The sequence below is a fragment of the Notothenia rossii genome (assembly GCF_949606895.1).
Source record: "Notothenia rossii genome assembly, chromosome: 3".
Lineage (NCBI taxonomy): Eukaryota > Metazoa > Chordata > Actinopteri > Perciformes > Nototheniidae > Notothenia > Notothenia rossii.
The window spans coordinates 21,512,213-21,537,623 of NC_136901.1; the positions used below are offsets into that span (position 1 = coordinate 21,512,213).

Below are 25,411 nucleotides of genomic sequence, written 5' to 3' on the forward strand. Positions count from 1 at the left end.
AAACATGATGTCACTGTTGACACAGTGCCAAAAATCTATCAGTTTGAAAAGTGTGTGTGTGTGTGTGTATGTGTGTGTGTGTGTGTGTGTGTGTGTGTGTGTGTGTGTGTGTGTGTGTGTGTGTGTGCGCCTGTGCCTGTCCGCACTGAGCTCACATAATTATTCATCTGATGGAGAATTTAATAAAGGATATGAGAGTTACAACACACATGCTTTTTCACTGCAATCCATCTATGCTTTCACGATTCATTATGTTTGCTCCATGGTCATCTATTTCCCTGATAAGACTCTTATAGCTCAAGCAGAAATCCTCCCAATGGATTTCTCCACTGCTATTCCCTAATGTAGGGTCATCTGACCTGCACACTGCTGCAGTGCAATACAATAAACAGGGCTGTTAGGAATGCCACTCTCTCCTGCCATAAAAACAGCCCAACCCATCCTCCCTATGTGTTTTCATCTCAGCTCACTTTTATAGGCCAAATTCTTCAGACCAGCAAAGTGAGTTTTAATGAAGATTAAATCTGGATTAGCCGAGCGTCTTTTGACAGGCACCTCTAAAGATCTCTTCTGACCAAAAATCTTGTGTGTATGTCTGTGTGTATTTGTATTTGTGTGTGGATGTTTGCCATTGCAATTTTTCATTTGATGCCCTGTTGGTCTAATAGTTTGTCAGTGCTTTTTTGTTCTGTTATCACTGGCTGGTATAGTTAAAGCATGTGGTGTTTGCTTAGATTCTACTTAGGGTGGAAAGTGAGGGGGGTTTGTTACGAGGTAACGCAGCACCAAAATAAGGTAATCTGACCATGAACACTGTCTACTTATCTCAACTTTGTTATGTTAGATAAAAAATGAACCACTTAATGGAAGCAGTTATTAGCTTGGGTAGTTTTAATTATGATAATACGCTAATAATTTTAAGGTACAGTGTTCCCTCACAGCAAGAGTTCAAACCTGTTGGGAGGCTTCAGCCCTTCTGTGTGAGTTTGCATGTGAGAAAAAAAAAGTAAGCTTGAATGGTTGCCTTTGTCTACGTGCTATCCCAGTGATTGTCTAACGGCCTGTCCAGGCTGTCCCAGCCTTGGTGTGGTTACAGCTCTCACCAATAACCGTATGTAATTTTATTCTAAATATTCGTTTATAGTTTTGTGATGTTACTGTCATGTATTTCATGCTTTCCTTATTCACATTTAACACTCTGTGGTAAATACAATTCCCTCATAGTATATCCAATACATGTAATGAAGTATATTCATAAAAAAACTGAAACAAACTTAAAACAAATGGAAGACTGCTGTTATAGACTCTCCATGCAGACAGAGAGGAGGAAAACGCTGCTTTCAAATGCACTGAGGTTAGATTTGGATATCCAGTGAATTGGACAATGTATTTTTTGTTCAATATCAAGAAGAATGAATAAACCCGGCAATGTCAATGTCATTGTTTTAAACTATTATTATTTTCATATTTTTTATCTAGAAATATACTGATTTATTTAATGCAGCACCAACATGCTCTGTTTTTATAAAAATAATTAATACAATCAATTCATTCTAAAACCTAGTCTGACCCGTGGTAAAATCCAACAAGCAAGCTGTGAACTATGTTATGTACGATGGTCTTCAAACGCAGCATGTATCCATGCAGGCAGTCTGTGGGAGAGAGAGCGCGAGGGGTAGAGAGACATTAGTGGAATCAGAGAGGGGAGGAGGAAAGAAGGGAGGAGGAGAGAGCAGTTTCTGGAGCAGAGGAAGGTTTCAGTGGCCGGTTCGATAGAAAAAAATAATACGTAGAAGTTGGAACTGAAGCATAAAGCTTGTTAAAGTCCGTGTGTGGAGTTACTGCTGCCGCGAGCCGCTGGGCACGTGCCTGCTCCGGATTAGATGAGACGGATTTCACGATGAGGAGCGACCCGGTTCTGTTCGGCTCCAACAGGGGTGAGTCTGTCTCTCTGTACCGTAATAAGACGTTATTCCCAGTTCCTCAACACCCTCCTTTACTGAAGCCTGTTTTCCGTGGGAGTCTGCAGGGACCGGTACCTCAGAACTCAAGACCAGTTTGGTTCGGTATCCCTTTGGTATATTCTGCGGAACTTCATATCCTCATATTTTTGAGCCTACTCTGAGTTTTCCGTTTTCTTAAAACGTAGGCTAACCGTTTGTTCAGTGCAAAAAGTCAGCTAATGATATGAGTATGAAATGCTTTAGACCAGGCTGTAGCCTATCTCCTGTTCATGCATCGCTCAAAGCCCGCGTGCACAAACGCACGGACACTTACACGCGCTGGAAAACTCCCGTTAGGATAGTTCATATACTTCCTGGCTGATTCTGATTATGTTCAGTGGCGGAGCCAGGACATTTTCAGTGGGGTGGCCAGGATGGAACCAGTGATCATTTTTGGGTGGCATTGAAATCACTATTATATGAACATAAAAATACATCTCACTATAAAATAAGGGGTTATTTAAGGCACCTACAACACACCTCTACATTATTTGGGATTAAGCTAGTGGTGGAATAGATCAAATAATATTCAGTATACCCAACTATTTTTTTCTTATTCCCACAGGCAAAGTAACAACAAAGCTTACATTATGCAAATGTGACATACAGACTGTTTAGCTTATGGTGATCAGCGGCACTATGAGCTCATTCTCTCAGTGTATCATCAGTAATACAGAGACACACACACATCATTTAAATAAGAGTTTTTAAATTCAATTATTGATTAAGAATAAACATCTTAAAGTAAATAACAATAAACAATAGCCCTTAACCCTGTAAGGCCCCCGAAATTGAAATTTTACAACATTACTTTAAGCTATCCAAAAAAGTCAGTAAATGTTTTTGTTTTTTTAAAAGACTACATTTACATAGTCAAAAGGTCCTTTTGTTCAGCCTCACAATGCTATTGGGCAGTACATGTGGTCCTGCCCTCTGGCCATACATATAAGACTAACATTCCTGACAACAATAGATCTCAATAGTCATCTTTTATGGTGTAAATGCCTTTTTAATAATAACATTTTTGAATGGAACATTCTCAACATGAATGCATAAATCCAAATAAATATAACTTAAATATGTGGGAAAATACTGTGTTTGAAATGTATAATTGAAATTAGATGTTAGCTTTTTGTTTTGATATATATATTGTATTCCAGTCTCCCTTCAGATATGTTAAGTGGCATGGCATTCAACACAATGCTGCTCACCTCCTTCAGTTGGGAGAAAAGCTGGTTCAGGTTCAGCACTATGGGGGGACAGGGCTGCTGAGCCGAAAGATGGATCTGTTGGTCCTGGCACCAGGGGCAGGGACAACTGATTTAGTGTGAATAGCTGCTAAAAATCTACCTGCATTTGTTAAATGTCAGCTAAAAGAGTAGTGAAATTAAAAACCTCTGCATTTTCTTAATAGATATTAACAGTACTTAATGTCAGCTTAGTAAAAAAAAACAAACATACAAATTATTATTTACAATGGACCAGAGATGGAGTACTCGAGTCCTGGACTCTGACTCGAGTTGGACTCGAGTGCCGATTTTCGGGACTCGTGACTCGACTCGGACTCGCGCACTGATTGACGCGACTTGGACTTGGACTCGTGAATTTTCGCGCACACTGAATCGTGACTCGGACTCGCGCACTGATCGACGCGACTTGGACTTGGACCCGTGAATTCTCGCGCACAATGACTTGGACTCGTGAATTTTTCCCCCACGATGACTCGGACTCGACTTGTACATTGACGCTCCAACTTGGACTCGGACTCGAGCAAGTTTTCTCTGGAGTCTGATGTCCTCTATCCTGGTGTGCACCTGCGAGGCGAGTTCACGTACCGGACCCCGCTATTCCAGTCTAGAGATGTCCAGAGACACACCCCGCATCATGCTGTATGCTACACATTCTGCTTCCACATTGGGAAAGAGCAGCGCAAAATGCTCGTTATGTGGAAAAAAGATTGAAGAGAAGGCTCCGTAACACATTACTCTAAGGATCGAGTTCAGACATATAGGCTGTCTTGAACACTATCATCAGAGTAATGTGATCTAATCAATAAATAAAGATTCAGCCGATAACACGAAAGCACATGGCTACTTAACATGCAGAGCGTCATCATTGTGCATGCTAACAGCCATGTGCTTTCTGGGGCTTAATCTTTATTGATAGAATTTAAACATTCACTATAATAATTGTAGCGCCCCCGGCTGAATGATGGTCAGATTGTCCAACTGATGGTATCTGTTTATTGCACACATACAATCATTACCAACGTAAGAGCTTGTGCCCTTATCAGCCAGCTGCTAAAAACCCAATGTAACTATTTAGTATATGTTAATTTATTCGTCATCTATCCGTCATTATACATGTATGTTAACACTGCTCTGTTGTCCATTGACTTCCCGTAAAAGTTCCTTCAAAATAAGAGTCCAGAAGAAGAAAATATTAGCATACAAATATCATATAATCACTTCTCTAAAAGGTAACTAATTTTAAATATAGTTAGAAGGTCATTTAAAATAATATAAATATTAATAATAATATTATTATGAATATTATGAATAAGCTTTATATTTGTATAGCACCTATTACAAGAATTGTAGCCAAACTCGCTTCACAGCAGTTCAATAGACACTTTAGTATAACATGACAGGATAAAAGCAATGTAGAGGAGCAGCTACATTTCAACAAATATATCCACTAAGATTAATACATGAAGACTTGTGACTCGGACTTGACTTGGACTCTTCTTGGGTGACTCGGACTTGGACTCGGACTCGAACACAGGTAATGCATTTTCAGCAGGAAATGCATTTTCTAGTTAGATCATTGCTTTCCCAGGTCCTCTGAAGCTGGCATTTCCCAGTAAGTTATCACAAAGTCCAGGTCAACATTGGGGTAGCTTCACACAACAGCCATAGGTTTCCTAACATGATCCTGGAATGACAATATAAATGCTCCATATCTCTTGTCCTTTACATGTAGCAGGCAATGGAGTGGTCCATGAACCGAACCCCTGCCAGCAGCTGCAGGCTGTCAGGTAGCCCCAGCGCTGCTCTGTGGGCTGCTGCTGAGGTTCTGACAGACATCCATTGTTTGGAGGAGCTGTAATCACATCTCAGCAGCACGAGAATGTAGCAGAGGCATGTGTTTGTTTTGGATTTGGTCAAGAGTTTAACAATTGTGATTTTAGGAGAACTAATATTCAGGAATATAATAGATGGTAAACCCACCTGGTTTACCCAAGTTTCCATCATACAGTATTTATCTCAGAGGTAACATTACAGCGTCAGGAGAATCCTTATTTTGTAATTATATTATAATAATTGTGTTATCTAGTATGGATTGAGACCTAGTTGTTATAGTTTTAGGTAGCCTTGTAATTCAATGGAGGTGTAACAGTACACAGAAGTCATGGTTTTGTTCATACCCCAGTTTAGGAGTCACAATCAAGGTGGTTTCATTAAAATGCACTGGTTGTAGTTTTAATGTTAGCAGTAATAAAAGCTGGCGGGTTTTAGCCCTCAATAAGGCTCATTTTGGTACTAATGTTTTGGACCCTGCCTTGCTTTGGTCTCAGGGTTGACCTGAGCTGGTAGTGGAAACGCGTCAAGGATCCCTTTCAGCAAGAGGTATTCCACTTATGCCATGTTATGGGGGTAAAAATACACAAGTGTTAAAGTGTTTATAGGCATTAATTATTACAATGAATCGGGGTGTGTGATGTGGGTAGTATAGGTACATGGTGTCACCGTTTTGGCCCATTTGGTTCTGGTTTAGAGTTGCGGGTCCCCCCCCTTTCTGAAAGTCTATTTGCCGCTATGATGATTAAAGTTTAAAAGCTTTCACGTGCAAGGACCTAATTTTTGGTGGTCTTAGGGAAGACGGATGGCAGAAAGAGAGAGACGGGATGAGGAGAACTGACTATCAGTAAGCTGGCATGTGAGAACAGAATCTTTCTTTTTGAGCAGAATAATCATACCCCTGGTGGCCTTCGACTTCAATATTCATCTGTAAGGAATAAATACACAGGGTGAAGAAGAGAGATCCCCAGCACTATTTAGAAAACCTGTGTTGATTTTATAATATGTTTAAAAATACTGGCACTACTGATAATCATCATCATCATCCAAAAATGTACATTTGGACTTCTGCATCAAACAGTAAAACTAATAGGTTGTCTCACTGTCACATTGGTACATTTTGAGAGTATGTGCAAAGAAGCCGGATATAAAACGTACTCACCTTGTGGTAAACCCACGAGAGAGAAAGCGTTGGAGGTCCATACTGTTTCAGAAATAATGCTTGATGTGGTTTGGAACATAATATGGCGTTTAATCACGGCAGCGTTTAGCTGAGTTTCTGCTGGTAGACAGCCTTCTCTTCAGAGAGATCACTGCTTATATGCAGATCAAGCCCCAGGGAGTGCGCCGGACTCTGAGGAAAATATTAATTGTGTCCAAACGGCGGTACTACAATTTCCGTATCAGTCCATGATGTCACTGGGCTGATACACTAACATTGGGAAAGAGACGTCTGTAAATCAGTGGATACTTTTTTTAAAACTAAATGAACTACCCAGTATTAAGTATTTTATAGCCCTTATTATAATCATTAGGTCCTTAAAGTTGTAAAATGCACTAAAAGCAGAATCTAGATTTATTTTCTGTCTCCATTCATTCTATTGAGCCGAGAGACGGAGCTCTGGGGGTGGGGCTTAAGGGGCGCATGCTCTGTGACACGTCATGCCTGGCTGTCAGAGCAGAAGAAACAGGTTCTTCTGCTCTGACAGCCAGGCATGACGGGTCGGGTAATGTGTGAAGTTTCGCTCTTTCAAAAGTTGGGGCATTTTGTCCTCATGCACCAATAAGCTGCTCTCATAGGAAAGAACGAGACCCTGCCTCCGACGCGGTATCCAGTTCTTATTATACATCCATGATGCAGACGCTCCAAAGGGGTGTGGCCAGCAGACGCTCCAAAGGGGACTGGCCAGCAGCAGCTCCAAATGGGCGTGGTAAGCAGCAGCTCGGTTACATTTAAAGGGCCAGACCCAGAATCAGCACTTTAGTAACAGGGCTGAAATAGAGGGGCATGAGGCATGCTACAAGGGGTGATCTGTTTGGTATTTTGAGCAAAACACTTCAGAGAATTTTTTTTATATATACCTGAGACATATATATCTATAATATACGCCTAAAAATAGTATGATGGGAGACCTTTAAGAAAGCACCAATGGATGAATTTAGCAAATAGCTGCTGTGGCTTTCTGTATTGACAATTTGCTAATGCAAGTCATGTCAGATTGCACATTGGACCATTGCATCATCTAGTTACTTTTCCAGCAGGCTGTAGCTACTTTCATTTAAAAATATATTATGTATAGGGATGGGTGTCGTTAAGATTTTATCGATACCGATACTGCTTATCGATACCGGTATTTTTCGATACTCTTATCGATACTTTTCAATAATTTGATGATCAAAATTATAGACATGATTACAAGATGTGAAGATTAAACAAAAGTCATTTTATTGTAATTTATTTTTATTTATTATTTAATGTAACTTTTTCAATGTCATACCAAGCAGGCATGAATGTGTTTGACAGTGTGTCTCTGGAAGGGGTGCGGTAATTAGGGTCAGTTCATAAATCCATGTAAACATGACCATTATTCAGTTGAATCGCTTTTGCCAGTTATGTGCTAAAGTAGCCGTTAGCCCTAGGGATGTCCCGATCACCTTTTTTTGCTCCCGATCCGATTCCGATCATTTGATTTTGACAATTTGCCGAAACCGATTTTTCCCGATCCGATCTTTATGCAATGCATTAAGAGAAAAAAAAAACATTCAAGTTGTCCCTTAAGGTTATTTTTTTATTTAAATTGGATATTCTATCCAACATGGATATAGCTGTGCAGCATTGGATCAAAACAAAATAAAGCTTATCAGTACTCGTTAGCTTAATGCTACAATTAGACACTGCGCCCTGCCCACTCTGTTGCCAGATTTGAGAGAAATAAGCAACCAGGTCTATGAAAACAAGCCCCAAAGATGCAACACATACATGATGTTGTGTAATTTGAAACCAAAACTAAGGCCTCAGGATGACTTTAAGACTTGAACATGGTCATTTTTGTTTTGTAACATTGAATACAACATTTAAAAAAAGTATTTATAAAAAAAATAATAAAAAAAAAAAAAAATCCCGATCCCCGATCTTTTTCTCCCGATTCCGATCTTTTGAAAATCACGTGATCGGCTCCGAACCCCGATCATGTGATCGGATCGGGACATCTCTAGTTAGCCCGTTTTGCTAAGGGTTGATTTAGACTCATGGTGTTGAACTTCTGTTCCGTGTAGGTAAAATGGTTAATATCGTCTGTTAGCTGAGTTTCTTCCCGATAAGTGGGTAATGGTTATGCATCATTAATAGGTTGTTAAATGTTAAGACACTTGAGACGATGTTTCTAGCAAGATGTTGCGTCTGACCCAGGAGTCTCACAATAATAAGAGCGTTGTTAGGAGAGATGACGAGTGGCATTCACAGTGGCCAATCAGAGTGGTACTCAAACCGGATACGTCATACAGGATGAGGGTTCTCAACCAACCAGAATTGTTTAAACTAAGGAAGTAGCGTAATTCATATAGCGATAGCAGCACTGTTTGTCCAGCGGCTTAACGGTATACCAATACCGTCCAATCAGGTACCGGTACTGACTTAGTACCGGTTTTCAATACATCCCTATGTAGGATACATTTTACTCAGAATGTCTGTTTAAATGTTTCACACTAAACATTACCTAAGCTTTATGTAAGGTAAGTCTAGCTGTTTTTTGCCAGGATGATATATTTATTTGCAGAAACAACTATAATAAATTCATTTTACAGTCCTCATGTCTCCCACCGAGCATTCAGAGCAGTCAAAGCTGTAATGGAAGAAGCAATGAGACACAGCGAGAGATGTGACCAATGACCGTTTGATATAAATGCAGTGCAGTGAGGATTCACATGAATTGCTGTTAGAAAGCAATGTCTCTCTGTTCCTCCCCAGGGCATTACATTTGTTTGGATTTTAATCAATCAAATCTAATCAATAATTAGCAAATCCTCACATTTTAAGGAAACCTCTAGTAGCCAGATCTACTTTTATCATTTTTAGCTATAACCAAATCACAAATCCTAAATGTTGCTTGTAAAGTTTAAAGCTGCATTAATTACAGTAATCCAGTGTACTCTGATAGGCCCGACTGAAAGGATGATCTCTGTTGTGTTGAGTTACTTTGTTAGATGTTGGAAACTGCAAATGTTCTCTAATTCCTTTGTTTATGAAGGGTAACATAATGAACACACATATGATAATTGACAAATGCAAGGTACATTTTCCTTCCCAAAACATATCATCTGTATTAAGAAATTGATTTTTTGAAAATGTATGATGTTTCTCCCCTCAGCAGCCCTCCTTCCCTCATCCATGGCTGTATGTCTCATTCAGCACTGTTTTGGTTTGTGGATCAAGCAAAACACTTTGAATGAATGGTAATTCATAATTCAGTCTATACATATGTTTGGTGCCTTGCTCGAGGTCAGTACTGCAGGGCCCAGGAGGTGAACTGGGACCTCTCCAAGTATTCCACTCTCCATATTTTAAGTCTGTTCGGGGACTTGAACCAGTGACCCTACGGTTCCCGATACAAGCCCCTACTGACTGAGCCAGGTTGCCTGCCTTTCAAAGTAAGGTATTTACTTTGCAAAGGTTCGGCACACGGTAGGTCAATCCGGTAGGCAACCAAAACAGATAAGAATAAGGCAAGAACCGAATCAGGAGACGAAGCTGGGTTCATTTGGAAGATGAGCTATAGGGAAAATACTGCTGGAACACTTGAAAGTACAAAGACGAACTTGCCCAGAGGGGAATGTGAACACAGACTAAATCACAGGGAGAGGGATGATAATGGGGCACAGGTGAGACTAATTAGGGATATATACGCAGGTGGGGTTCAATCAAGGGCAGGAGGTGATGACACTGAAGTGAGAGGAGAGTAACCAAATAAAACAGGAATAGCAGCATGACAACAGAACATTATGCTTGCTAGTTAGGACCTTACATTTTATTTGTGTTTAACCAATAGTCTAAAACAACAGATGATTGGTATTGTGCCCTGACAATTGTCATTTACAATTAAATGATAGGCTTCATGGTATCAAGTTGATGTATCCACCAATGTTTAAAGAATGTACGGTCAAAGGATCAATTTAGTAATAGATGACATTATGATATACATTTTATGACCCAGTCGATTAAAACGAGAGTCTAATGCTGCGTTCACATCGGACGCGATGCGAATATTCGGCTGTGTTTACTCACATCATTCAAACAAGACACGCTTGCTAGGGGGCGGGGCTTATCTCCATGTAAATACTATGGTAGATACCAACTCCAACAAACTATCTAGGTGGATTGGTCGAGACTGGAGCCGTTGGCTAAGACTGGTATTGGGCTGACACTGATCTGTCTGGATCAGGTCGACCCATCCACTGTTTGGGACCATTCCAGTGTCCTGGTTGGATTGGTTATTATGTTATCAGAGGATAAATATATAATTCCATGCTAGCAGAGATAGTTGACAACTTCCATGACTTCACTAATGAAAAAGTTCTGTACAGTGTGAAACTCATTTCTCACACCCAGGCAGATTCCCAGTGCAATTAAGGAAACCACATAGAAGATAGAATCCCAATGCTGGAGCTTTAATACAACACCCCTTTACTCCATCTCCCTTTCCTTGGCTTGTGGTTTTTGGCTGAGCACCCTCTAATTATCTTTTTAAGAGATACCAGAGGGAGTATCATTGCTCTCCTCAAACACTGTCTTTCTTTAACTTGCTATTAGAGAAGCCCTCTTTCTCTTTCCACCCTATTTTGCCTTGTTCTCTCATATCTTATGTAAACTTCTGTCAGCGCTGATCCTTCTCCCTTTATCTACACCTCTTTCTTCAGATCAGGGTTTGCAGATGTGTATTTGCGGTCAGGGAGACATCTGCTCCTACGGTAAACCACCTGTGCTGTTTAATAGCAGTCAACCCGCTTTGTGATGTTTGCTTGGCATGTCCAATGGGTAGAAGAAAACACAGAAACCTCATAATTACAGACCTGAGAACTAGGAGCGAGGCCGCTTGTCTTTCATCATAAACTAATCGGAGCGGTGCCCGTCCTCTGATGTTGTCACAACTCTCCCTCTATCCTCCAGGTTGAGGCTTTACAGATTCTCCATGAAACATTACGACTGTAATATTGAATGACTTTCTCAGCTTTTCACCAGAATTGCAGATCAAATGTACCATTACCTAAAGCCATCTTGTATTATATGTAATATAATATTTATCCTTTGAGACAATCAAAAGTCATCATGAAAATGCAATGAGGAGCAGTTCTCATCATGAATTGAGGTTCAAATGTTTATCTTGAAATTGGAAACAGCAGTGGAAAAAGATGAATTTATTCTGAAGCTTTTAGATCATAACACATCATCTTAATTGTTAAAGATATTCTATATACAGTGATATAAAACAGAGATATAATATTGCTGGATAATAGGCACACACTAAGCATACCAGAAGTTTAGTGGTCAATAGCAAAAAAATAAATGTTCTATATTGTATTTATTCAAGTGGTAACACTTTATATGAAGGTACACAAATTAACCGTTAACTAGTTGTTAATTAGCATGCATATTAGCAGTATATTGGCTCTTTATTAGTCATTATAAAATACTTATTAATGCCTTATTCTGCATGACCATATTCTACAAGTAATAAGCCATTAGTTGAGAGTTTTTCCTCAATAACCCTCTAATTAGTGCTTATTTATTGCAAGTAAGGAAGTTGTTGTACATGAGTTTTGGTCTTAATATGCTCTGCTCAATATGGGCCTAATAAGGCAGTAGTACCACAAGAATACTAATTCTAACATAATAACACTTAACAAATATGATCTATTCTTATGTAACAAGGCATGAAACTATAAGTGTTAATTGTGTCTAAATAATTCAAAATTAGGTTGTAACTAAGAATATGTTTTGGGGTATTGACAGTTCAGCTACCAATAGCAAGGTGATATTGACCTGTATGTTTCATATTTGCACATTTATATATTTGTAAAATGTGTACTGAAGGTTAAGGCCCGTACACACCAATCTGACAACAAAGAACTGACACAGATGGCCCCCGACTGTTGCGTCGCCTCGCGTCTCTGCGTTTTGGCCATGTGTCGCACTGGAACACACCGCAAAGACTTCAGCCGACGGCCAAGAAGCACGTACGAACTGCGCATGCGTGAGTGGCAATAACTTTCCTTACCAGCAGGCGGCGGTAGTGTGTATTCGTCATTCAAAAGAGGCAACAACCGGAAGACAGACTGCGTGATAACCGAGAGAAGAAGAACAGACTGCATGATTTAAACAAACAACAAATAGCGTGTGCGTTCCATTTTCACTCTACAATGAGAAGCTCATGGGGCTTTTCAACATGTTGAATTGGCGGGTTTTCGGCCCAAAGGGTGTCGGGTCGGCTGAAAAGACCCGATAGTGCGGGACACACCAATCTGAGTAGGGCGTGTCGCTCATCGTCGGCCTGACGCCCACCAACGGCGATAATCGGGTTGGTGTGTCCGTACCTTTAGACAGGAAACCGGGTACAGGAAGTAGAAGAAAGTGAACTGAATTGAGTGGCGAAGTCACGCCCATCTACTGCCGGTCCATGGGTCCTTATGAATCAGCGGGTTTTCGGCCGAAAAGGCTTCCGGTCCATGGGACCTTATTTCGGAAAAATTATGTATTGAAGTCAATGGAGAGAGAAAACTTATCTTTCTATCCCATTTGAATTGTGCCATGAATTGCACATATGATGTTTGTCAATCTTAAAAAATAATTTCCATGTCAAAAAAGTTTTTTTCGTAACACTGTTGAAATATAAGAATATGAAAAATATGCAACTAGAAAGACTACACATTCCAGTGATGTCAATAACTGATGTCACAATTGTTTTCCTCTGCTAAATATAAGAGATAGCTAAGATAAGATAACTTTAACAAGATGCCTGTGTGCTTAGTACCAGGTGGTTATCATACCAGCAATGGGTCTTGCTCGTTCTTTCGCTTCCCATCTGATGAAAGGACCAGGAGTGGCTGGATCAAGTTAGCTACCTAGCTAGTAGCAAGCAAGTTAGTTAGCATTACAGCCTTAGCCTTGTAATTTCTATTGGTTTCTGGGTCGGCGATACAGAGAGACACAGCGAAACTCATCCTGAGCACACACAAACCCTCACAGCCGAAGTAAAAACAATAAGTGTGGTTTGATATTGAGTAAGAAAAAGGTTTATAACGCTGCGAGAATGGTTCCGCGGAGAGCATTTCTCCGCGATCCCAACTTGCCTATTACCAGCGTTCAGGGAGCTCTATGCAAGTCAATGGGGACTCCCTGTTAGCCAAGGGATCCTTGTGTGCCAAGGGATCCTTGTGTGTGAGGCGGTATGACGGTATTACGGTATACCAGGGTATTTCGAAATACCGTCGGTATGATTTTCAATACCGTGACGTCACAGACTGTGCGCCAAATCACAGATGCGTTTCATTCTATTACACTGACACTGAGTTTTGACAGGGACGACATTGGTTGTAATGCACAGCACGCGCCAGCAGAGGGCAGGGGAGGGCAGTCCGTCTTTCCCGCTCTCAGAGCTCAGCACAGAGCTGAGCTGAGCAAGATGGCGGCAGCATTTGCCGGCCCCGAACTCGGACAACTAGTAAAAAAGAAAAATGCCTCTGCGCCTGTTTGGGACTATTTTGGGTTTACTCGTCGCCAGTGACTTCATCCAGCACAACGAGAGACAGAGGCACTTCTTTGGGAATGTTTAAGACGGGGTGAGTGAGTGTTGACATTTTTTAATACTATGCAACTGGTTGATGGTTTTGTAGTGGAGGTCGGACGGTTTTAAAAACGAAAGCATTAACGTGCTAAACATTCACGCGAGTAATCCAATGAATCAAATGGAAATAAGGTTTTTAACACATGCACGGAATAATATTGCCAAACTAGTTGGTGAATATAGCAAACTTTATTCAATAAGTCAAGTATTTACTCCCGGAAAATGTTTATGTATGATGATATATTTTTTACTTAGCTAACAATGGAAACAACGTCGGACATCTACAAATGCGTCCTGTATCCGATCTCAAAATGTGCCATTTGCACAATGTGTCATGTATGCAGCCCTTGTTTTGCACTTGCGCACACGTCGCGGCACTTTGCGAGCGTCTACCGGCTCGGGCTGCATTTACACCGAACATATAATATACCGTTCTAAACATCTATTTGCCGCCGAACGCCACCTCGCTCAAGTCGACCCAAGTCATACCGTCATATACCGTATACCACGGTATGATGTCAGCAAGGTATGACGGTATGAAAAAAATGATACCGCCCAAGCCTAATTCACACGTCACAGAACCCAGGAAGAAAACAATGGAAGATGAGAAATCTCCAACGAGGCGTTTTGGGGCAGCATAGAAAGGTATTTTCTGTGTTAGAGTTTTACTCGCTACAGGGTGTACTTTGAGGGTTTTTGACTCTGCAGACCGTTTACATGCATACAAATCTTCATAATACACAAGTGGATGGGTAATAACTGGAAAAGCATGGCATGGGACCTTTAAATAAATCATAACTAAAAGCACTTTATGCAAGAGCTGTCTTATTGGTCAAGTTTGAGAGACTTAGAATATTTTCACTAGGGATGCACCGAATATTCGGCCGCCGAAAATTATCGGCCGAAAATGGTGAAAAAGGCCCTTTCGGCTTTCGGCCGAAAGGGTTCTAGCACCGAAAAAATATCACCGAATGTCAGAGAACAGGGTTATGTTGGTAAGCTAACGTGTTGTTGTGATGACGTAATCAAATCGCGGCGACAAGCACAGCGCGCAACCATGCTCGCGGCTGGCTCACAGCCAACATGTCTGGCGCTTGGAGATATTTAAAAATATCAGAGAAAGAGGCGCAGATTGTGATTTGTAAAACGTGTTCAGCTGACATTTCTCGAGGGGGTGTATCTGCAAAGACTTTCACCACTTCGAGATTATTCCACCACTTGAAATCAAAACACCCGGACAAATATGCGGAGTAAGATCAAATCACAAGCACTGACAGCGAGAGACTGTTCAGCGCTGCCTCTCATGTGCTTGATGAGAAGAGGAACATGTCATATGGCTGATAAAGCAGAGAAGCTAATGTTCATTAAAAAGAACCTGCCACTTTTCCTTAATAAGTAGACAAGGCTGGCTTATCATAAGCTTATCTAGTTCTACATGTCTACTCTATACCCACTTTCCTGAACAATTTTCATTGTGAGTTATAATTCACCATCTCAGGTTATCATTAGGGGGAAATGACAGCAGCACAGTGTTCAATATATTGTACTTTTGGTATCTAAATGATACAATGTTGTTTACATTGCTCATGAGGACAGACCACCTTATTTGCAGAATCTTGAAATTGTAATTTAATTTGTAATTGATTGTGGATTTTGTATCCAGTTTTCACTTTATGTATCTTTATACAATGTTTACTACTTTGCTTATGAGGACAGACAGCCTTATTTACAGATTCTTGAAATTCAATTGTAATTTCATTTGTAAATAGTTACATTCATGTGGATTTATCCAGTTTGCACATTTGTATGCATGCACTTATAGGTGCATTTGTTGTTGTTGAAGGCCTGGCTGTTACAGTCTTTATTTACACTATTTTGTTGTAGGCCTCCTGGCCTAGATGTTTATGCAGTTTTAAAGCACCTTGGCATTGTTCTGAATGCACTTTGTTGTAGTTATCCTACAGAGAAAAGAAAATGCACTTGACTTGGAATGAATGTACTGTATGCATTCAAAAGTGCTGAATAAATGTTTTATGGACCCATAATAGTGATTATTATTTAAGTTAAGTTTTGCCATAATCATTTATTTTTCCATAATCAGGCAGCTGAACAACATTGGTAAAAAATGTATACATTATATATATATATATTTCTATTAATCATTTTCGGCCTTTCGGCATTCGGTTTTCGGCCAACTGTTTCCTATTTTCGGTATCGGTTTCGGCCAAGAATTTCCCATTCGGTGCACCCCTAATTTTCACTGATAAACCTTTGTGTGCATGTAGGTCCTTATTTAATCATGTGTGTATGGCCAAAAGAAATGCTTTATAGTAAGGCCCTGCCATGTTTTGGTGGCTCCTTTGAGGCAGTATCCATGACGATGCCAGACCATACACCAATCTCAATTAACAAAAACCACCATCTTACTGTAAATCCCAACCCACAATGCAATTAAGTTTCCCAGAACCACAGAAAGTGCTCTCCGTAGATGATAGGTTGGTTGACTCATTTAATGGGTTGGACTTCTCAGACATCTGTTTGCTGTATCAGCAGCTTTTTTCACCTGCAAAAAAGAAGCGGAATACACCTCGGCTTAGAAGTACAAAAGTTATTTGTACTTGGACCTCCTTATTACTTAAACATAAGATGTTTCCCAGATTCATTGCGAATATTTAATTTGATCTAGCAGGTCATGCAGAAGAGACCAGTTGCCATCTGCTGAACTGTCCTAAGATGTGGTTTTAGGATGTTCTGTAGCTTCACTGTAACAAATTGCGGCTTCTAATTATATTCCAAATGTAAGTGCCAGAACAGGCCCTTGAGTAGAGCACTGTATTTTGTTAGTACTGGAGGCTTTGCTTATGGTATGTCTCTAGAAGCACTCATCCAAACAATTTTTCATCTTCTTTGGATGAGTGCAAAGTTAATTTAATCAGCCTCTCTTTGACTCTACACTTAAAGTAACAATTTCAATGCACAACTTTTACCATGTCGTATTAATAGCTTTTCTAATAAATAACAGTTTTACTTCTTCTACCTCTGTCAATACAAACATTTCTAGTTAAAATACGTGAAATTAATACAGCGTTTGCGCCCCAATCACTAAATCCGCCCATTACAAACACACTCACGTCCGAGCTGATCACAGTCACCGACAATGTTGAAATACACTTAGCAAATGCTATTTCTTCACTTTCGAGAACCAAACAAACTCTTCTTAACTTCACTGGAAATGAAATAAGTGTTTTTTTTTTAGAAGTTGTAGGACTTTAAACCAACTCATAACACTAATATGGTTGTTACTTCAGATGCAAATCAAATTCATGTGTCTCGTCAAATGTGTTGTGTTATGTATTATGTGTTATGTTATGTATTATCTCTGTCATCTTAATGTTTTTTCACGTCTGGTCATGTCTGTTTATTTAGGTTCTTCATCTCTAGTCAGTCTCTGTGTTTATTGTTATGTCTCGTTTTCCATTTCCTGTTTTACTTTGTACTTACCTCTTGTCTTTCTGTGACGAAGGTAACTTCGGCCCATTCCCAAACCGCCCCCTACACCCTACCCCTCCGTTTGCGTGTTCACGCGGAGGGTCCGCCATATTAAGGGCTGTTTTAAACCAACGAGTGTGGAGCGGTGTGGAGGGGGAGTGGGCTATCAAGCCCTCAAACAGCGAATGTGCAGCGGTGGTGACTTGAGACCGGTCTCTACCTGACCGGAGTCACGCTGTGTGTGTCCGTCAGGAAACACGCTGTTTACAAGTAGTTCCAGCAAACATCCACTGATAAACTAAGATGATAATAACCTCATGATAACCTCATATGTTTTAACTTAGGATCATACCCGTGTTTAGTCTAGAAAAAGGTAAATGTGTGCATTTTATTATAAAGTTGTGTATATTTACAGACTGTTGCAAAAACTAAGAAGCTTATAAACATCAGGTTTAAAACTAAAAGAGCTTTACAAAAAAATAACACAATCAAAGATGTTTGGAGTTTTATTTGAGTTATTAATTTAAATGTTTAGTCCAAGAGATGCTGATTTGAAACCGTTGTTACAGTTACGGCATTTCCTGTTTCTGCCGGAGAGAGGGGAGGCCGTCCCAAAGCTTGCTGCTGTATTTACTCCCTCCATCTGACAGGAGGGAGCCTCGTTGAGCTGCGAGTGTGGCTACAGACGGAGTTCACTCCGTCACGGAGGGGTAGGGTCGAGGGAGTGGTTTGGGATTGGGCCTTCATCACTGTGGACTGACGGCTTCAGGCCTTGTAACTCAGCACTTTAGTGAACAGTTTTGCACTTTATTAGCGGGATTTGCACAGTACAGTTTGGCATGGCATATTTGCACATTTTATATAATTTATACTAATTATTGAGGTAGTATTTATTAACTGATTAAAACCGTATTGATTGGAATGTCGTTTGGCAGGTGCTGGTCGGGTCCTCGGCTCCGCCTGAAAATATAGGGAGTTAGCGAGAGCGCCGAAAGTATTCATGCTATTGTAAGAATGACAGCGGTTGGGAATAATCAGGGTACAAATAATATGTTGAGGGTGTATTAATCATGACATTAAGTTGCAGTAATTGTTAATTGTGTAAAGTTGATATATCACTTCCCCATGTATATTGTTGCTGATCGTGTGCACCTGGTGCTCTGTTGTCTCCTCCCCCCCACCTGTGTCTTGTTAGTCTGTGTGTATTTAGGTGCTGTTTTCTTGTTAGGGAGGGAGTGTGTGTGAGATCCTGGTGGCTGCAGGCTGGGCTCACGCTCACAGCAGCAGCAGCAGGATTGAGGCTGTATGTAATATGTTCATGTTTTAATAAATGCCCACATCGGGTTATAATTTTGGACGTTCTGCCTCTGCCGTTCTGCCGTTCTGCCTCTGCTTGGTCGGGCCGCTTAAAATATGCGGCCCTCCTGCCAACTCTGACCCATGCGTACGTACTAAGCACAAAAACGGGAGAGACGAGAAACTACGACACCGTTTGCAGAAGGAAGAATGGAGAGAAATATGTGGAAATAATACCATAAATAAAATGTTACCTTGTAGTGCCGAGAGATAGGGAGTCAGAGGCGGTGCATCGAAGGTGCAAAGTTGTCTTTAATAGAGAGCTGCAAAGGACATGTTGTCGGGTCGCAGCCCGGGACGACAAGAGGAAGAGCCAGGAGGGCACACAATATATATAAGGAACACACAACAGGTCCGTGTGGAAACAAAACCCCAATTGTAGTTCCATGTGTGAATTATGAACCAGTGTATCAATACGTGGTCACCACAACCTCTCATTTATCATACATGAAGAATTATTTTTCACAAATTGATTAAAGCCAATCTTAAAATGATTTAACAAACGCCAGTTTGAGACTCCTCAGTGCACACAAAAACATAACTTGGAGAAATAAATACGGAAATGTTATTGATCACCCCTCGATTATGTTCTCTTGTCAATAAATGTATTCTCATAAATGATGCGGTAAACAGAAGGACAGAATTACTTTAAACTGACGCCGTTTTGCATTTCGAAAGGTTGTATAGATACGAGCATGGTTTTATATACTATCATGTTTTATGCCGTTCGCCAATAGCTTACTTGATAAGTCGCTCGTAAAACACAGGAGGTATGGAAACTAAGAACACCATATGTGGTAAATTGTACAGCTAATATAACACAACACATTAGTTGTATTTCCTTTAGACATGAACCTTTTTCGGACCACTTATTTATTTATTTTGGTGACGATCCGACCTCCATGCTGCTACTCTGGTTCAAACTGCATCTACCAAACAATATGATTTATTTCGACCTCCCCAAAATAACCAAAATCTGACACGGTGTGAGATGTCTTTTTTAGCTGTTCTGTCGTCATTTCCTGCCATCTTCTTCATAAAGTCAGTCAAAATGAATGGGCGTTTCTTTGACTATTTATCGGCAAATATGGGCGTTACGTGAAGCCCGCAAAAGCTGCGCCGTATTTCGAGTTGATTATGATTTATAAAGGGAAACTGGCATAGGATGTGCCATACGGAAGTCCTGCGCCGGTTCGCAGTCTTTTATGAATCGGAAAATGTCTGTGTGTATTTATTTGCTTTGTCCTACGTAAGCAACCTTCCCACGTCAATCCTACGCAAGGCTTTATAAATGAGGCCCCAGGCCCTGTTTCTTCCTCCCCTTATGTGTTTTTCCCGTCATCATCAGTGTCTGCCCCGCCCCTGATTGTTTCCACCTGTTCCCCTCATGTTTAAATAGTCCTGTCTCTCCCCTGTCCTGTGTCAGTTTGTTTTGTTTGTTTCTCCAAATGGTCGTGCCAAGCCTCAGCTCAGAAAGGATCGCTTTCACTCATGTCAGGTTTTGTTTCTTTTGTTAATTTTGTAGGCTTAAGTACTCTTTTTGTTATGCTTAGTTTTTTCCTCCTTCCTCCGCATTTTTATTATTTCCAGTACCTACTCTGTTAAGAGAGATTACCTGATCTATGAAATTTTTATTTTTATTTTTTACATTCAAGACTTTGTCTCTGGGTCGTGCATTTGGGTTCATCAGTTTGTGTCGAGATCCTGACACCATGTTCCTCTTTAAAAACTGCAATGATTATGTGAAAACAAGCAAGTAATACGCCTCTCATTTAGTTTTCTTCTCATCTGTGTTGAGAGTTGTACATACACACTACTGATAAGGCACTGATAGCTTATAAATAAAACAATTTGTAAAGGGGCATGTAAGAAGGGACTTTGGAAAAGTAGATTTCTTACGCTCTGTTGAACTCTGAATGTTAGACTTTAGGATAGGCCTAGGATGTATTAGGATTATTTAATTTAGGCGGGAGTTTATAAACCAAATGTTTTATAATAAATAAAGCGAACGCACCCGCAAGGACACCTGGCCTCCTATTGATTGAGGGATTTTGACAGGGTTGAAAAAAAATCCAAGCGCACAGCAGAAATCTGAGAGCAGACATTTGACGAGCGCACAGAAACAGCCTAAGTGCGAGGAGAAAGTTTTAATCTGGAACACGGGAAATCTGTGCAGGCAGCAATATATCTGAGTGCAAGCGTACAGTTTGAGCAGAAGCAGAGCAAATCTAAGCGCAAGCAGGCACTATTTGAGTGTGAGGACAGGGTTTGAGGGAAAGAAATACATAATCTGAAGGTGAAATCAATAAATTATGCTCTCAAATTTAAAGACCACGCTCTTGAATAAAGATAGGGAATAACCCCCGTAGAAATCAAAATCCTTTATTTGCGGAACTAGGCCAGGCAAACAAAGTAAAACAAGGCAAGGCAAACCATAAACTCATCTAGAGAATTCCAACGGCTCTTATCATGGCTTATCATAACACTGTTAAGCTTGATGATGATTGACTGTTAGAAGGATCTATTTTACATATCTACTTGGCTGTCAACTTTAACATGTTTTACTTTTGTTCAATGTCAGTTTAATGTTGGACTACAGTGTAAAACAATATTTTGAGTAGTCTCTTTGTGTAGTGTGTTTAACTAGCGGTTTGTAGCAGAACTATGTATGCCAAAAAAGCCCAGACGACCAGTAATAATATATAACATTCATTGCAGTTAATTTACTGATATACTGAAACATTGTTTGAAGATAGCATTACCTTTTGTGAAGGGTGGACACAAGTCCGTATCAAACACAATCTCAGGGACTCGTACATGATTTGTAGCGTTTCTAGAGGATCAGAGTGAGATCAAAAATATAATTCTCTTTTGAATATAGTAATTACAATTTGTATATTATGAAAGCCAGGGCTTTGTTTGTTTGTCCACTAATACCCCAAAATGGACATAACAGAAGTATTGGACACAAATCCATGTTAATCTCAAAATGAGCCGTTGCAACATCCTACTTATTTTGAAAGAGCGTCTCACATATATTGCTAAAAAACTTCTACCTAAAACAACTGTATTTATTCATTTTCATTGTGAAAAACAACATTTTACTAGATTAAACTTGATGTTATTCAATGCCACCATGGCAAAAACGTTGAAATACAGCGTCCCCTGAAGCATCTATTGTGAGGCTGATTATTGAATATCACAAAGAGTGAAGTGTGTATGTGCTGTGTATGGTTGAATGAAAGAAAAAGCAGACAGCTATTGGAGATGAGACCACAGAATAGAAAAACAGTCAAGTTAACAATTTGCCACCCTTAAGTCAGCATCAGCATGACCACAGTCTGGAAGCTGGTGTAATTATGCAATATTTACATGAGTAGCCATAGAATTTAACAATATTGAATTATGGTAGTTCTAGTTTCAGAGACAAAAACAGTAGCATAGCTGTGTGGAATAAAAATAAACACAAAAAGAGAAATCTTGTATGGCATTATCGTAAACGTTTATGATTGATAATTGAATAATACTTGTGCAGTGTTGGACTTAATTGTAGCAACGTTTCCATTCCTCCATTAGTTCACAACGTGTTGCCTGCTGTTGGGTATATTGTATCCTATATGACAAATGTCTTCACCAATGGCATCACTGAATATATTTTGTGAATTTAAGCGTGTGTGTTTATGTTGCAGCGATGGAGGAGCTGGTGTGTGAGCTCCGTCTGTTCCTGGACCTGTTGGACAGGGAGTATCTGAGCGCGGGGGTCCGAGAGAAGAAGCTGCACCTCTCAAACATTCTGCAAAGAGTCCTCTCAGAAAAAGGTGAGATAACAATAAAACTATTCAGAAACATTGTGGAGATACCTAGAGCTTACATGGTTACATATCTTACATGACCTGTGTGCCTTCATGTTTTCTAGACCTTGGCTTGTTGATACTTTCAGATCTGTCACACGCAGAGAGGGTGAAGGCATTCTGAGAGATGGGATCTCAATAAGGGTACAAAATCTAAACAGGAAAAGTTGCAGCCCAGATTACAATAGAACAAGTAAAGAATATTGGGAATGACTTCACATTTGTGAAAATGTGAAGTTTGAATGTGCATTTAATTTAAAATTTCTTTGCAAATGTGCTATTGCAGTGTTTCAAATGTTAATTTTTATATTTTTGGGGGGCCTGGAAATTGGGAATTATGATGGTTAAACTGGCCAAAGTAAAGAAATTGAAATAGAAAAACAGAAGTAATGAGGTTAAAAGACACCGAGAGCTGGAGGAAAGTTAAATCAGCAGAGGAAGAAAGACAGGAAGTAACGACCAATGGGAACTCGGTATGGGGAGCATCATACTGTATGGTACTTTCTTAAAATGACCGCTGTGGCCATGGCCGCATCTACAACCATTTCCCAGTACAACAGAGATTTTTTTCCTAGCAGAAGCAAAACAATCATTTATAAATCCAAAAAATCACGTTTAAATGAATATGTTTTGTCAAATTATTTATTTATCAAGTATCAGTCAAATAAGCGGGACCCTTTCAGGGGATTCAACACGCTTTCGCTTCGCCAGACCAGCAAACCCATGTAATGTTCAGAGTTACACCTCCTCAAGCCCACTTTATAGTAAATAACTTTTTCTCATGTCCTGATGCTTGGTCCTCCTTCACAGAGCCTTCCTTCAAGTCAGAGATCAGCAGTGGTCTGCCGGCACCGCCTCAGATGCCCCTCCCTGAGATCCCTCACCCCTGGCTGGTAAGACCTTATCTTGACACCATGACCTTTGACCTTAAACACACTTCTACAATATAAAAAAAGGACTTGTCAGCATTTAGCCCTACTGGCAACATCATGATGCTTCAGGTTCAGTTCCAACGTTTTGGAGGATGCAACCACAGTCAATTGTATGTTATCATAAGAAAGATACACATGCATCTGTCAATGTATGTACCGATCCAACACTTGTCCTCCTTTTTTAACCCTCGAATTCAAATAATATAGTTATTGCAATCATTGACATGTACAATCAATCAATCAAAACCTTTATTAATCCCGCAAGGGGCAATTGGTTATGTACGATTTAACATGAGCTTGTAACTGCAACACACTTTTAAACAGATCAGTAATAATGACGTGTTTTCGCACGTCAGCATCTAACCAATTCACTTGTGTGTTAGAACACACATCAAAGCCTTCATCACCAGACAATAAGGACTGTAACTAGGCTAACGATTTTTCTCGTCGACCAATAGTCGTCAATTTAGCCGATTAGTTACACACACACACACACACACACACACACACACACACACACACACACACACACACACACACACACACACACACACACACACACACACACACACACACACACACACACACACACACACACACACACACACACACACACACACACAGTAAAAGTTTTTACACAAAAGTAAAAAGTTAAAATTAAGACCACATAAACATGAATACAATAACAACATGAGGCACACGTTTAAGGTCAACATGAAAACAAAACACAGACCACGTGGAGTTCTGAAAGGAAACAACATAATAACAGGACACATCACACACATTTCAAATAGAAATAAAAGCCAATGTAAAAAGATGGGTCTTCTGTAGTTTTTAAAAGCTTCTACAGAGACTGTCTATAGGCAGAGAGTTCCACATGTTGGAGCACTGCTTGAAAGCCACGGTCACCTTTAGTTTTTAGACGAGACCTCGGGACAGTCAGTAGGACCTAAGTGACCTACTGGCTGGAGAAGGTCACTTATATATTCCGGTGCATTTCCACGCAGGACTCTATAAGTAATAACTAGAACCTTAAAATCAATTCTAAAACGTGTTGGGAGCCAATGTAAGAAGTTTAAAATGGGTGTAATGTGTGGTCATCCTGCTGGATCTGGTTAACAGTAGTGTTAATTTCGTTAGCTATTTTTTTAATTTAGTTTTAGTCTTAGTCCTGTGTTAAAGTTCCTTTTTGGTTGTAGTCATATTTAGTCACCTTCATCCTGTTTTTATTTAGTCAAGTTTTAGTCGATTAAAAGTCTGAGCATTTTAGTTTTATTTTAGTCGACTAAAACAGTAACTATTTTAGTCAAGATTTAGTCGACTAAAAGTCTGAGCATTTTAGTCTTATTTTATTCAAAGAAAACTAATTATTTTAGTCTACTTTTTGTCAATGAAAACTGTTGAGTCTTTTTTAGTCATCAGATTATATAGAACATTTCAGTCAAACTAGTCTAGCCAAAACCAATAATTTGTCATTTTAGTCAAACTTATTTCACAATAAGATTATATCTTGTCCTTATTTTATGAAAAACACAGATTGAATGATTAAGAATGCAGGTTTGCTGAGAGTATCTGGTCAGGTTTGTGGTTTTTTCACCAGCTAGCTGTGTTATGGCTACATTGCTTCCCTTCTGATAAAACAATAAATGCGAATTTTTTCTCCGCCTCATTGTAGCGAAAAAGGGCCCAAATATCACATCGCTTCTTTCTCCAAAGCAGTGGTGGCTTTAGACTTTTTCGTTGTCAGTCATTTTGACGGACAGCTAGGATCGTAACATTTCCGATGACAATGACACAACAGACCTGAGCTTTGCAATATTTCTGAGATGGAAAAGCATGCACGGGTCAGTGATTGAACATGCT

At 39.9% G+C, this 25,411-nt stretch overlaps 1 protein-coding gene across 5 annotated transcripts in view; it reads left to right on the forward strand.

Moving 5' to 3' along the window:
* afap1 (actin filament associated protein 1) overlaps positions 1-25,411 on the forward strand; it is a 161,586-nt gene that overhangs the window by 28,497 nt on the left and 107,678 nt on the right. For 3 of the 5 annotated variants that reach the window (XM_079667685.1, XM_079667689.1, XM_079667688.1), the window contains exons 1-3: positions 1,705-1,937; positions 22,455-22,583; positions 23,427-23,509. In XM_079667685.1, coding sequence (XP_079523811.1) covers positions 1,901-1,937; positions 22,455-22,583; positions 23,427-23,509 — 249 coding nt within the window. In that variant the 5' untranslated portion in view covers positions 1,705-1,900. Of the gene's footprint in view, positions 1-1,704; positions 1,938-20,205; positions 20,259-22,454; positions 22,584-23,426; positions 23,510-25,411 lie in introns of those variants that run through there. The other 2 variants (XM_079667687.1, XM_079667686.1) reach the window with 2 other exon arrangements.